Raw genomic sequence first — 16,476 nt, 5'->3', positions numbered from 1 at the left:
AATGTATTGACTTGATGGCCTAAGTGGTCATGTGTAGTTCTGCGAGGTCCTAAAAGGTAATTAGTAGGACAGGTGTATGGTTGACAAATGCATTGTTTCTTGTGGTGATGGGAATAGTCTTTGCTGAAATTTCAAGTTGATAAGCATAAAATAAATATCAAAAAAAAGAGTTTGTTAACTATTAAGTTATAAACTTATAGTTTCTAAAACTAGTTCATTTTAAGTTAGGTAGCAAAGATGGGTGATATTTTAATTTGCTGTATTTTTTGTTAAATTCTTATTATTTTAAGCTAAATTTGTTCTTAAATTTGACCAATATTAACGGCCGCTGTTGATGTTACGATGTACTGATGTTAAAAAAGGTAATTTTTAAAATCAAGTCCTATTCTTGTTCATAAAAGTCTACGAATTTAATTAAATATTTTATTAGTTTTTAGATGCGAATTAATACAATTTACACAGACAAATATTACATAATGGGGGTTTATACAAATGTTTGATTTTTAAGAAAACTGTGGTTAATAGTATGCATATTTAAATTACTATAGCAAAGATTTGCTGTGATCACGCAATGCAGCAATTTTATAATAATCAATAAAATAAGTAAACATGAAAATTAAGAGAGACACTAGTTATTGAATATTAATATAGTTTTCGCTATAGTATAAAATCAATCAAAAATTATAGTGGGGCAAGTTTGGGTTGTCTGGTATAATGTGTCCCAAAATTTGGGACCAAGGTAAACCAAAAAAGGTTATTTATGGTTTTAATAATACATACATGCTCTGTGCTTAAGTACTTTGAATAAAATTGTTGTCAATTATATATCATACTGGGCATATTTTTTGGCAGGCAGTATGTAATTTTTTAAAAGGGTTTGTTTGTAGTTATTTATGGTTTTTGTTATCTACTATATGTAGATTATTGCAACTTCACTTTAACATTAGTTGTGCGACTACAAAAAACAGTCACCCTATTTAATTTTGTTTTTTTTTATTGAGAAAAATTTGCTTAATTTTATTGGATTAAATAATTCTAGTATCTTAAGACAGTTAAATGTGTTGGGGAAAATATTTTTACTTTTGAGTTATTTGTTAATTCCTAAATATATTAACCAAATTTTGTGCATCATCTATAAATTACTTACTGTTCATTTTTATTGTAAAGATCGAGTAATTTCTATATAGGAAGCAAAACAATAGAGCAACTACTTTTAAGGATTTCCTTTTGCTGCAACAGGATATTTTCAATGGCTTGAATACTCGAGCTATAGCCTATTAAAAGTATTGGGGTCTGACTAATTGTTTATTGTGCTGTATTAATTTGTTTTTTTTATTAAATTTTTTATTGAACAACTATTTAATTATTATTTATTAAATTTTGTTAAAAAATCTGTTAATCTTATAATACCAGACGCTACGAAAAATTCAGAAGGGAAGGGCAGATTTTTACACTGCTAAAGTAATTAAATGTAACTTTAAACTAGTGTAGTTAGAATATTTTTTTTATTATTTTTATTTTGGTTTTTTGCGCATTAATGACAGTGAATAATAAGATATATAATCAATATTACATTAATGCGACGGGATAAAATGACAAAATCAATTTAATGATTTAAAACATGCCACAAATATTAATATTAACATAAAGATTTTAAGTATGTTATGGCATGGTCACCTAACCCAGAATATAACTTATGTGTTTACTTTTGAAGGTAATCTGCTTAAAATAAACTTTTAAACATCATCTTATTATTTATTGAAATAATTTTCTGTGTTTTCAAAATTTGTAGGAAGTTTTTATCATGGAGGAAACTGAATCAAATGATCCAGAGTTGCCAAACAATAATAACCCAGAGTTGTCAAACAATAATAATACAGAATCAAATTTAAATGCTCGGGTATTTTATTTACTTTAAACTTTCTAGATAAAGGTTTATAATTAAAAAATTTTCCAAACCATCTGTTGGTACAAGGTTACAACTTTTTGTCAGTTATAAGAATATTAATCCTTTAATTTTGTTATTTTAGGGAAATTGGATAAGGTTGTGTTCTTATAGTAATTTTACATTTATTAAAATTAGCATAAATTTTACAGAACTTGCAAGCAGGACCAGTTAGTTTAAATTTTTCTGGCGGCGATTTTGCTGAAATTTCAAGGAATTTGCCTCCAAGTGAGTTTTTTTTTTTTAATTTTATATGATTGGATCTGCCGAGTATAGAAACCAGGGCCGACATTATAAAACTTGTTAAGTTAAAAAATATTAAATTTCACAAGCGAAATCGGGCAAAATTTAGCGAGTAGAATTTACTGTTCGTTTTAGTAAGAAGTATTTTGTCTTGGTTATTGCTATGTTACGATAATATTTTTTGCAGTTCATAAATATACTGTCACTTATTAATATAAATTGTAACATATAAAGGCATGAAACTCTATTAAACTGAACAATTCGCCATACTCAATTTAATTTAGCATTTAAACATAAATGATTCGAAGGAAAACATTATTTCGAAATAGATGATATTACCAAATTGTTTAATCTTTTGTCATGATTTTCTTGTGCGGGTTTAAGTTTTTTTTAAAAAACAAGTATATATATATAAAATAACTATAGTTTGTTTTGTAAATAAATCTGTTTATTAAACATTTATCATAAAATTGAATTACTTTCATGCCTGGGGCTTCTATATACGATTTTACATTTCCTCGAACAGGTATTTTTAAGTTATTATCACAATACAAAATTATTTTCTAAAAAATTGCAGTTTTGATCTGATGGGAGAGTTAAAAAACTTATTTGTGCTAGTAAATTATTAAACTTATATTGTTAAATTATGTTTGATTTTTATAATTTTATTCAATAATCAGAATTAAAAGATGATGGCTTATATAATAATGATGTACAAAATAATACATTGTACATGTAAATGGGGTTGAGTATAATAGTTTAGGCAAATATAAAACAATTTAAATATAAACAAATGTTAACTGCACCGCCTTTTAGATATTGCATGAAACTGATTTAGATACTGCATGGAAATCTTTTTACTTAATTTAATAAATTTTAGTTGTTTGTGATGCAAAGTAAAATGCTACTTTTAATCAAGACTGTTATAATGTGCAGTTACAATCAGTTTTTTCACGATGTCTGGCTTTATTTTAAATTGGCAGCGTGGTGTAGTCGAACCGCAGCATGGTGTACCCATACCACATTATTTCCTGGGTTTAATCCTCAATGCTCTTAGCTGTAGTGCTGTTGAGTAAGGCGCTATAAAGAAAATGAAGTTCTGCTAAGCCAGTACTTAATCAGTAGCTTAATTATCGGGCAATTATAATCTATAATATTTCAAACGTCGCGCATTTCACTTTTTTACATCGAGAATAAATTCATGTACAAAAAAAAATTTTGTAATTGATTTTTTACTTTCAACACAACAATCGGGGTTTGCCAATTAATTTTTATATTTTAAAGTTTTTTGTTATATTTCGTAGTAAGTACAAGAATTAACTCTATATTAATTCGTGTATTTACATTAAAGGTTTCACTTCAAATAAAAATGAACAGCCAAGATCCTCTTCTCCAAATCAGGTTTTAACTTTAAAGTTATTATTAAGATTTTGAGATACTTACTCCAAAGAATAAAAGTTAAAAACTGATATTGATTGGGTCATAAGACCTTGTTCAACAATAAATATGACCGGCAATCATTAGAAATGTTAGTAGATATTTAGGAACAACCTAAAGAATCAGAAACTTCAGATCCATGTGAGGTTGACCCAGAACCAAGAAGGAGGCAAAATAAAGGTAAGTTTTGTTCTTGTTTATTTTATGGAAGTGTTTGTAATATTTTTTTAAATTTAGCGCGCTTGAAGCGGGCTAAGCTAGTTCGCTTGTAATGGCTAGGTAAAAGGCCACGAGCTATTTTGTACCGCCGATTTAGCAGTGAAGCAGAATTTCGTTATTTTTATGACAGTTTTTTTTTATTCTGGTTTTTCTTGCGTTGATAAAAGTAAAGAATAAATACGATATACAAATAATATTACAACAATGCGATGGGAAAAAATGACAAAATAAATTTAATGATTTAAAACAAACCAAAAGTAATAATGTTTACACAAAGATTTTAAGTATATTATGGCATGGTCACCAAACCCAGTATAGATTAAATTAATAATAATAACGATAGAATAAAATACATTTTACAGAATATACACCAAAAAAAAAATATATATATATATATAACAGATGAGTGACGAAATAAAAAAACAAAATTGTACGGAAAACAAAGAAAGTTACGACACATTTGATTTATAATAGTAAAGCAATCCTATCACTGTCGATGGTAGTTACAGTGTAAAAAATAATTTAAAAAAAATAATAATTACATTTAATATAACCCAGTTCTTAATTTATAAGTTCAGTTTTTATTTTAATGGCCCCCCTGGTGGGATCCTGCTGATTTTATATATTTTAGGCGACAGACAGGCAGTTAGTTGCCAACTATTCAATTTTATGAGGCCAGCTGTTTATAATTACAGGGTGTAACATACAAAGTAGGCAATCACCTTATGTCTAATCATGTGTTTAAAATTATAGGTACTAATATTTTTATTGATGAAATTCTAACCAGTGTAAAATTTTGTAATAATTGCCATGACACAGTTTGTAATGATTGCCGTGACTAGTGAAAAAATTAAAAAAGGCAATACTACAGAAATAAGACCAAGCTAGCAAATCGGGGGTTGCTGGCAAAAACCGAAGCTGGGTACATTTCGATAAAATGAACACTTTGTTAAAATCAAGGCCAAGAGCAATGGTAAGCTATTTATAAAAATGGTTATGTGTTGTTTTTAAACTTATTTGTAGTAGTTTTTAGTTAAATATGCTATTGCATTCGCTTTTTAGTACAAATAGGAATGCTCACTGCTCTGTCATCCAGTTAAACATATATTAACTATTAATATGCTAAATCCATGGTCTAAGGCAGCGTGTTCCAACTACAGGCCCGCAGGTCGCATGCGGCCTGCATATATGATTTTTGCGGCCCGCGAGCTTTCACAGTAAATACTTGTATTTATGTAACATAGCATCTTTCAATAGTCGCAAGACTCATGTAAATCAAGCTCTTCATGTGAAATTTATTACGACTGCAAGAATTCATTGTTACGTCACACAAATGTTTATAGAATGATGGCGGCTAGCCAGTGAATTAGTTCACATTATGTGTAGGGCTGTAGGCTAATGTAGCAATGCTTGCAGTGAAATGGTCTGAGGGTTTTTAAAGAGGTGTAGCCATAACTAAATATTAAATTTAAAATATTGCTAGAAAGGATTATAAAATTCATTAAAAATGGAAACTAGTAAGAAAAGGAAGCTTGCTGACGAAGGAAGAGTATTTAATGAAGGGTGGTTGAAAAATTGTTTTATGTTGGAGAATAATGGCAAGGCATTATGTCTTGTTTGCAATCAAACAATTGCAGTAACGAAGAAATATAACGTCAAGCGACATTATGAGAAGCTGCACAATATGCAATATAAAGAAAATTCTGGAAAGTTACTAATTGATGTTGCTATCCGTCTTTTAAGTAATTTCATAAACCACAAACAACAAGTACAGTAGCATCGTACGAAGTGGCACTAATGATGGTAAAGAAAAATACATTATTTAGGGATGGCGAAATGATAAAACAAGGTGCAATAAAAATGGAACAGGTGTTTGGGGAAGACAAGGTTGCCAGAAAATTAGAAACTGTATCACTGTCTCATCAGACTATAGCGAGAGGAGTAACTGATCTTGCTGAACATGTATCACTAAAAGTAAAGAATATGTTAGAAAGCTGCATATATTTTTTATTGGCACTAGATGAGAGTACGGATATAAGTGACACAAGTCAACTTCTTATATTCATACGAACTGTTGATGATAATTTTACTGTGCAAGAAGAACTAGTGAAAATGTGTTTTTTGAATGAAGGTACAAAAGGTTTTAATTTTAATAAGAAAAATGGTATGGATTGTATAACACTACATTGTATCATCCACCAAGAAGCACTTTGTGGAAAAATTTTACAAACGAGTGATGTCATAAAGACCGTTGTTCAAATAGTGAATTTAGTAAGAGGCGGCAACAAGGCGCACAGGCGTTTTATTACTTTTTTTTGATGAATTAAATGCAGAATTTAGTGACGTACCACTGTAAACAAAAGTCAGGTGGCTAAGTGCTGGGAAAATACTGAAACATTTCTTTGGTCCTAAGAAGAAAATACTATCGTTTCTTCAAACAGAACAGTTTAGTGAATCACAAATGTACCAAACTTAGTTATGCGACATAAATTTCGTTTGCAATCTTGCTTTTCTTACAGACATAACAATGCACTTGAACGTGTTAAACCTGAGGTTGCAGGGGAGAAAGTAAACTATTTCACATTTAGTTGGACATATTGAAACCTTCCAGGAAAAACTTCGCCTTTTTGCTTCATGCTTGAAAATAACGATCTTTCGCACTTTGATTCTTTACATGCACTTGTAGTAGAATATAATGATGAAATGGAATGCTCCCGTTTTGTGTAATATGTCGAGGCTTTATCTTGTGAGTTTGAGAATGGATTTAGAGATTTTGACAGATTGAAACCTAGTCTCCATCTGTATAACAATTTTATGGAAGTTAATGAGGAAACACAGCAACCAGGATTTCAGCTGGAACTCTGCGAGCTTCAGTGCGACCAATTCTTGCTCTCAAGGAAAACCGAAACCCAGGAGTGCTTCTGGAAATTAGTCAGCAAAGATAGATTTTTTAAACTGAAAGATTTTGCGTCAAAGATGCACTTCGTGTTTGGAAGCACATATGTGTGTGAGGGTACATTTTCTACTTTGAATCAAGTCAAGTCTAAAAACAGAAATCGAATGGTAAACAAAACACTGGAAAATAGTCTTAGACTTGCAACCACAAACGTTGGAATTGATGTAGAAATAATAGTATCAGGTAAGCTTCGACCACAGGCATCTCACTGATAGATTTGCAATAAATTGATATTTGCCATTTTGTAACAATTTCAATTACCCACTAACTTTCATTCACTAATCATATTGTTGGAAGTGGCCCGCAGGCTGTCACGTTTTCTTAAGTGGCCTGTAAGCAAAAGTAGTTGGACCACGCTGGTCTAAGGCAAAAAAATGCATGTTTGTTTTATTGAATTATTACCTGGTTTTATATCTGTCTTTAGTTTTTTAATATTTACTGAAAGGTTTCTGGTTGTATACTAAAATTTAAAATCCATTATTGAGCGTCAGTAATAGTTGGGACAATATTCTTCCACCAATCTTGTGACGTTACAAAATAATGTTATTAGTTTTCACATTTGGGCATTTGTCTATACAAACATACTCTTAGTTGTACATGACTACATTTTTAGTTTCAACATACCTATTACGCATCCAAATTCGGCCAACTCTTCTTCTTTTAAGCATTTGTTTTTTCTGTGAATAATTGCAGCTAACAATACATACTTATTTTTTTTGGCTAACAATCCAAAGTTATGCCCATTTAACTTTAGCCACATTACCATAAAGCCCATAAATATAATAATTTAAAATATTGATAAAAACTCTTTTAAGGCAAAAATGACTGAATATAAACTTAAATTTGCTTATGATTGATTTTAACATTGGCCAAAGGTCCCCTGTTACAGAAAACAAGTGAATAATATAACATATACAACTTATGCATGCTATGTTAAATATATTTTAATTAATTAACACTTTGGTCATTAAAGCACAAGTAATCAAGGCATCAGCGTTTAGTTAGTGAGTTACTTAATTTTTTAAAATTAACGCCATATTAATTTAAAAGCATTTAAATTTTAGGTTTTTTGTGAAAATGTACAGCCAAGATCCTCTGCTTCAAATCAGGTTTTAACTTTAAATTTATTAATAAAATGTTGTTATATTTATGTTAAAGGATGGAGTTTAAAGATTGTTTAAATATTTAACCTTTAAATTTAAAAAGTTAAATATTTTTATATAATTAATTTTAATAATAAATTTAATTAACTTTTAAATCATTTTTGTTTTAAAGGAACATTCTGGAGAATCACAAACTTAGGCGAAAACTTACAAAAAAGAGTTTCCAGTACCAAGAAGAAGGCGGAATAAGAGTAAGTTTAAGCAATTATCCGAACAAATTTATTTTTATTGTATAAGCTTATACTTTGGCATTTTTCAACTTTAATATAACATAGCACTGTATTTTACTTTGATATTATTTACATTAAAGGTTCCACTTCAAATGAAAATGTACAACCGAGATCCTCTGCTTTAAATCAGGTTTTAACTTTAAAGTTGTCAATAAAAGGTTATTCTATGAACCTTAAAGAACCAAGATTAATATTGTTTATGGTAATTATTAAATTATATTTTTCATTTAAAGGAACAATGTGAAACTACAAACTATAGTTTCATGTAAGGTTAATCCAGAACCAAAAAGAAGACAAAATGAAGGTACATTTACAAACCAAAATAATCGTAACTTTTATTTAACATTATCGCGCATATGTCATGTTTAAAAATAAATATTTGGGACTGTAAGTTAAAGTCCTTGTTCCCACACTGTCTTTTCACATGTATGACAACACGTGCCATACACTTGGAAATAGCTTACAGTCTGTCAACTGACTCCTTTATTTCAGCTTTAAGGAGATTTATTGGAAGAAGAGGACGAGTTAATGAAATGTTTTCTGATAATGGCACTAATTTTGTGGGTGCTGAAAGAAATCTTCGCGAAGCTATTCAGAGGTGGAACATACGTCAAACTGAAAATTACCTTTACCCACTTGCTGCTAGCCACTTTGTAGGAGCTTGGGAGCGTATGATCAGAACCGTTAGAAAAATATTGTCATCACTTTCAACTCAAAGAATCCAAACAATGAAATGTTACACACACTGTTCGTTGAAGTGGAAGCAATTGTGAACTCTCGACCTTTGACCCCTCTAGCTTTTACGAAAGGAAATGCAAAGGCGTTATCGCCTAATGACTTACTTATGCCAAAGCCAACCCATGGTTTGCCCCCTACTTTAACTACTAGGGATTGTTACGCCCTGCAACGCTGGCGAAATACTTAATATCTAGTAGATGAGTTCTGGATGCGCTTTGTTAAAGAGTATCTTTCATTGATAACTTCACGTCGAAAATGGCATGTGCGAAAGCGCAACTTTATGATCAACGATATTGTTCTTCTTGTGGATAACCCAAGCCCACGTTGCCAGTGGCAACTTGGTCGGATTATAACAACTTATCCCGATTCGACTGGAGCAATCAGTGTCCGTTAAGACTGCAAACAATGAGGTAAATCGACCGATTGCAAAATTGTGCTTGATCGTCGAGGCGGATGAAGGGTTGTGCGGTGAACCCCCTAACTGGATACAAAGTCACCAACATAGTAGTCCAGGTTCTGTGGAGGAGGTTCACATGGGTCCGGGTTCGCTAGAAAAGGTTTAAGTGGTCCCAGGTTTGCTAGAGGAGTTTCAAGTGGGTCCAGGTTCGCTAGAGAAGGTTTAAGTGGGTCCAGGTTTGCTAAAGGAGGTTCAAGTGGGTCCAGGTTCGCTAGAGGAGGTTTAAGTGGGTCCAGCTTCGCTAAAGGAGGTATAACAAGACATTGAACAATAATACAAAATTAGTTCTGAAAACTAATCGAACTTTTAACTTTAGTCGTTATCGACTGGACGCTAACAAAAGGCGTTAAATTGACACTTAATATGTAGTTTGTTTGTAAAATATGTTCTTATGGGCTTACATATTTTGGGGAATTGTAAAATATTCAACCAATGTGAATTTATCGTCGTATACTTTTACGCTTGACCGTTTTTATGTTCTTTCTTTAGCCAAGTATTGTCAGAGCTAGGATATTAATTTAGCGTGTTAGTTTTATCTGTTTTAATCTAAAGGATGCCAATAATTACACAACTTGTTTGTCAAATATAATGCCTTATTCAAATAGAATCGTTAAATAATAAGTAGTTAGTTAAAATGTTAAATAAAGAAAACAATATAAACTTTACTGTAAGTTCTACAACAGAGAATGAGAGCACGTGTTTTCTACAACTAAAAATGAACGAAATGTGTTTAGTTTAGTAATTAACGCTTTTTTACTTGAAGCACCTGTGGTGCGTTTGACGTCATTAATTGGAAAATTAGAAACGTGTAATTAAAGAATGTAGAACAACACAAATAAATATAAATTATTACGATTAATTTAATGAACACCACAAATCTAGTCTAATCTTATGTTTCTTTTTATGTACCTTGTGTGAATTAAGTATAAATGATAAACTGAATTACCAAGCCAACGAGATTTTACCATACCGATATATTGTTCAACTGGGCTTTGTCTTAAAATAGTTTGGTAGACACGTGTTTTATAATGTTTTCAATACTGTTTTCAATACTGTTAAGACACGTGTTTTATAATGTTTTCAATACTGTTAAGTGTTTTATGTTATTTACTGTTATCTTAAGATTATTGTGTAGGGTATTTTGGATTATAAGTAGCTTATATATAAGTTGCTGACAGACATAGGAAAATACCCTTATTTTGTCCCTTTTGAGCCGCTTGTTGTCCTTTTTTTTAATTTTTATTGCAGAAAACAAATATAGCATAAAAAGCAAAATTTAGCAATGTTATATAACCCAGTTACTTTTAAAATACTCTTAAATAGGTAGGCTGTTTAAAAAAAAATTATGAATTAAGGGTATTAGTTGTTGACTTTTTTTTCACCAAAGTGTGTCTGTGAACGATTTAACGTTCAGTAAGCAGCTAATGGCGTCACAGCAAGAAACTGCGTTGAAGTGACAATAGAATTTAGTGACGTATTTACCGATGTGCCGGGTACCATGCACTGTGTTAAGCACAAAATCAATTTGACATCGGATGTTCCGATCAGGTCTAAACCTTATAGTTTCAACTGTAGCTAATCACAAGTTAAATTTATATGTTATATAAAAGTCTATAAGTGTAAATTTAACGCAGCACATTTATACCTGTAAAATAGCGTTTTTCTGTAATGGTAACGTTAAAATTATAAAGTAAACATGTGTTTTAAAGTCAAATTGTGCTTTTTAATTTTACACTTATAATGGATACATATTTTGATTTTAAATTTCAATTAAATTATAATTCTCAATCTATAATTTTGTAACATTTTTTTCAGTTTTTTTTTTAAATTTTGAATTACAAGTTCTTGTACATTAAAATTTTAATATGTTGTTTATTATAATATTGTGGCGCACGGAAATATTTTTTATATCTTTATACTTCTCAGTGTTTGTTTATTAAAGTTTAAACATCGGTATTAAATTTTAATCAACTGTATATCATGAAGTTAATATTTCGAAAACGGTTCTAAAACTAATTTAAGTTTGTTATATTTAAATGCTTTTCAAAACCAAAAATTAACATAAGGCATTCAAGATTTAATTTCTTGTCTGTTAATTAAAATAAAATCCCAATTGTTCACAAAAATTTAGAAATTGGTTTTCCAAATTGCAAAATCAATTAAAAAAAGATTTAATTAATTTAACATTCTTAATAAAGTAAGGATGCATAGAAATGGAACAACAAGGTTAGTAAAAGCGAAAGGATAGAAGTTCGGAATGTGAATATAAACCATTTATAATCAGTTGTTTTTGTTTATAATAATGCTGACAAAAATACGTATCTGATTTTACATTTCAAATAAAATGTAATTTTTTGGATCTAACAATGTTCGTTAATTTAACGCAACTAGGCCCACTTTAAAATTCGGAACAACAATATAAGAAATGTATTATGCATCACATTTTTTTATTAAAAATACTTTAAAACAAAAAAAAACTTATTATTTATGCAAAATATTGGCTACATAAGTAATAGGCAGGATGTATATATAAGACGTCAATAAAAAGTAAAATAAAATACCTTTGTATGTTATTAAGCCTGGTGTTTACGAACTTTTTATACGCGTTAAATTGTACACCATTTTTTATTTAATATAACTAACTATCTTGTCATTTAAGGTTAGATTATAAATGTTTTATTTCCAAACCTCTTTTATATTGCCTACCACTTGCCTGGACATTACAACACAGACTTGCATAATTATTCAGAAGTAATAATAAATTTTTTTAAAGTAATACTGTGGAATTGATTGCTTGTGCAACCAATCCCTTTACGTGATACGGGGTGATATGAGAGACGGCATATAAAGGATATTTTGTGTTATGTGTATGGACATCGTTAAGCTAACCACTGCTAACAAAATACCAAACGTGGTAATACAGAGACTACAAGCAAACTATGGGCAGTTCTGCAACGCCTGGTGCGGAAATGACGATATCAGTTAGAACCTAACTAACCCGAAGATATACAGCTGTATCAGGGATTAACGCTGACGCACCAGAAAGAATTAAGCTTCACGAGAACACGAATAATGGCTTATGGACAAACTCCGGAATGTGCTGTCAATCATTTATTATTTCGTATCGCGTGATACGTCATTTGTTTCCCTTATTTGAGTGATGTAATCGCCTATATATATATTGGACTTATTTTACTCGATTTTCAGAGGATATAAAATTATGTGTTAAAAGTATAGTTAACGTTGCGATTATTCGCATTTGTTATTATGTATCGCTAAGTTTACCGCCGTTTCACTAATAAAAAAGTGTAAACTGTTATCATACAACCAAGTTGTCAATAAATTAGCTAGCCATCTAGTTAACAAGGACTCAATAACATTTTCAAGTAAACCCGTCAGCCAAATAAATAACTATAAACTCTACAAGTGGTGAACCCCGATCGTGAATTCCGCTTATTTTATGGTAGTAGAGACCATTTAACCGGTGAACGCAACTTTCTTACGCAAAAGTTTTCAAAACGGGCGATCGCATTTCAAGTTCCAAAAAATAAACATTTTTTCGTTTTCATTCGCGTTCAAGTTAAGCCAGGACCAGCCATCAGCAAATCAGCTTATTTTGGCAGTGAACAGATTAGACTCAGTCTCAAGAAGTCTTTTGGAGGTCACAGCATTTTCCGAAACAACATCACAGCCCTTCCTTGTTTGACGAAGACCAGCTAAAGGTGTATTTCTTGCATTTATTGTATTTTTTGTAAATAGATTTTACAGATAATTTTTCTTATATAATTCATAATTTTTTTCTATAATTTTGTTTTAAAATTTTGGTATAATTAGTGTATTTAATTGTAATACGGTCACATTTAATTAGTTTATGACCTCTGACAACTTAACACAAACAGTTTAAAACATATCAAATTTTTATTAGGTTAAATTGGTCATTTATTATTAATAGTTTACACAATACAACATTGACTAAACTATAATATGGATAAGTTACTCAACCTTAAAAAAAGCCACAAAAATAAGTCATTAGAACCCTCATCTCATAATAATAATAATAACGAAACGGAAAGTGAATATTCCAATGAATCGCACGAATCACAAGACAGCGTAATTACACAACCACCTGCAATAAATCGTATTATACCAACTAGTTCTTCGCTTTACCCCACAATAAATTCTTCACAGGTATATCACGGCCAGTTAACCCACCAACCTCTAATCGAAAAATGGATAAACCACAAACTGGTATTGACAATAACTTTAAACCATCTCCCCCAATGGCAATGCATTTAATCGATAAACAATCACGAAAAGGCAATATAATGGCACAGAATTCAAATAATGCTTATAATTCAGAACTCCAAGAATTTACAGAAACACTTCGCCGTAGTTCTATATCTTTACCCCAATTTATCCATAGTGACGTTCAGCTATGGTTTAAATTAATTGACGAAATTTTTTATGAGACGGGCATTTTTGAACAAGAATCTAAATATAGTTTGATTCTTCAAAATCTCGATAAAAATATTTTTGAAAAAATTGGCTTTATACTTCATCATAAACACGTTAACTTTCCATATGATCAATTAAAATTAAAAATGATAAAATTTTTTTCAAAAAGCAAAGAATCGTTGCTTAACACATTATTATACGATATGGAATTAGGAGATAAAAAACCTTCAGCCCTTCTTTATCACATGTTAAAATGCATTGATTTTAAACAAGATGAAACCTCTAAAAATCTCGTTAAAATGCTTTTTATGCAAAAATTGCCAACACAAATCACATTAATTCTAAAATGCCAAGAAAACAAATCGTTAGAAGAGTTAGCAGACATTGCCGATAGAATGATGTCTTCAATTAAACCACTCACGCAAACTGATAATACCTCTAAAACAGTTAACCAAGATTTAATTAATGACCTCCTTGGCGAACGCATTGCTGACTTAACTCAAAAAACTTAAGTTAATGGAAGTCGGACCGCAACTTAAACACTTTCAATATAACCCGAACTTACCTAGCGCTTCAAAACATGATTTTACCCAAAGACCTCGATTTCACTCTAACTTTGAACGTCAAACCAACAACCGACAGTTTTCCCAGCCCAAACAAACACATAATAATACACAACAATTTCCAAACACCTATAATCGCAACTCTCGTTATTGCTACTATCACGAACGTTTTGGTCCCAAAGCTTTTAAGTGCATACAGCCTTGCTCATATCCAAAAAACGATCAGAATGCCATGATTCGCAAGTAAATCATGGGATAACAAATAACACTTTATATACTGATGTGAATAATTTAACTCATAGCCTTTTATATGTATTTGATATCTCTCTCAAACAGCATTTTCTTGTTGATTCAGGATCACTTTATAATCTTGTTCCATCACAAACACAACAACATAGCGTTATAATAAGACATTTGTCTGCAGCAAATAGCACTTTGATTAATGTCTATAAAGAATCACTTTTAACTTTAGATTTTGGTATGAATCTTACATTTACTGATAATTTCTTAGCTACGGACACACCGCATTTTATTATAGGAAGTGGTTTTCTTACAACACATTCTTTAGCTATAAACTTTAACACAAACCAGTTAATTCACACACCCACGCAACAGGTGTGTCAATTGTTTAGTTCAACTTCTTATACACCGGATTCAATAATTCCCAAACTTGATCCTGCTTCACAATCTTGTATGGTGTCTTCAGCAACATTGAATACGTTAGAGGATTCGGGAACTCGCGAGCCCCTTTAACAACACCATCAAGTTTAGAAATAAATGTTTCCTCCCCCTCCTTTTTTATACTCGTCTATTTATACGTGGCAACCGCCCGGAACTGTGCAACTAGCGCAAGGAACAAATTCAAATACGGCAACTAGCCAACAACTTAATCGTGCAACTAGCACTCATAGGAATTGTATTACAGAGGCAATACCTTCTGCTCCCATGGGGATGCAAACTTCTAAATTACAGGCCCACGCAATATTAACTCTGTTAAACCCTCCAAACTCTCCAACCACGTCGCTGGTCGATTGTGGAAATGTAGAAACATCGGACGAAAACATGTTTTCAACCGTTGTAAATCCGTCTACATCAGTTGTGAATTTGCAGAATTGTTCACAGTCTATGTCCAATCACACGGGTTTTGATTCGTGTGAGCCAATAGAAGCCAACTCAACCTTACATGATCTGCCGCAATATCTACGTGATATTGTTGATAAATTTCCCGGGCTTTTGCAGTGCAGAAAACTTTTCGCAAAGGTTACCTTATGCATGGTTTTACTCATCGAATAGATACTGGGACATCACTCCCTGTGACCTGCAAGGCAAGGCATCTTTCACCGGAAAATTCCAAAATCGTTAAAGCAAAGCTGAACGAAATGCTTGATCAAGGAATAATCCGCTTAGCAACCTCCGACTACTCCAGCCCTCTTCACTTAGTACCAAAAAAGGACAAATCTTTACGCCTGGTATGTGATTACCGAGCACTTAACAAAGTAACTAAACGCGACTCTTTTACGATGCCTAATCTTCAGGATTTCACAAATGACCTTTACGGAATGACAATTTTTTCTTAATTAGATTTGGCTTCCGCGTATTATAATGTAGGTGTTCATCTAGATGACATTCATAAAACTTGTATAAGGACCAATATTATGACATACGAATACCTCGTTTTACCATTTGGACTTTCCAACAGTGCAGCATCTTTTGTCAAATTTATGTTTCATGTCCTTCGTGACATACAGAACATATTTTTCTACATGGATAAAATAATTAACCGATCACACACACATCAAACACATACCAATGACCATATAAATCTATCAAATAACAGGGTAGAATCTTCCCTAAATAGAAATATCAACTTACAGTACCCCCTACTACAAAATAACCCTAGAAATGCCATCTAAAACATATATAAATTAACTAATTCACACATAAAAAAAATAAAATAAATAAAAAAATTAATCAATACAATAAATATATAAAATATATTCTACAAGTAAAAAAAAAATATATATATATATATATAATAAATAAACAAAAAAATAAATATAATACAAATTA

General features: G+C 31.1%; 1 protein-coding gene and 1 long non-coding RNA gene across 2 annotated transcripts; both read left to right on the top strand.

Annotated features, from left to right (window-relative positions):
• The first annotated feature begins 5,351 nt into the window (after positions 1–5,351).
• On the top strand, positions 5,352–6,497 carry LOC145755828 (general transcription factor II-I repeat domain-containing protein 2-like). The gene is made up of 3 exons (XM_082572070.1): positions 5,352–5,554; positions 5,671–6,115; positions 6,321–6,497. The coding sequence occupies exons 1-3, from the start codon at positions 5,352–5,354 to the stop codon at positions 6,414–6,416; spliced, it is 744 nt and encodes a 247-aa protein (XP_082428196.1). The 3' UTR covers positions 6,417–6,497.
• Positions 6,498–8,273: 1,776 nt separating this feature from the next.
• Positions 8,274–9,940, top strand: LOC145755427 (uncharacterized). Its single transcript, XR_014284201.1, has 3 exons — positions 8,274–8,323; positions 8,427–8,497; positions 8,686–9,940. It is a non-coding gene; the product is annotated as an uncharacterized LOC145755427 (long non-coding RNA).
• Positions 9,941–16,476: the final 6,536 nt, after the last annotated feature.

This window comes from Corella eumyota, chromosome 6, assembly GCF_963082875.1.
Source record: "Corella eumyota chromosome 6, kaCorEumy4.1, whole genome shotgun sequence".
In the NCBI taxonomy this organism is placed as follows: domain Eukaryota; kingdom Metazoa; phylum Chordata; class Ascidiacea; order Phlebobranchia; family Corellidae; genus Corella; species Corella eumyota.
This window is presented reverse-complemented; position numbering and strand designations above follow the sequence as displayed.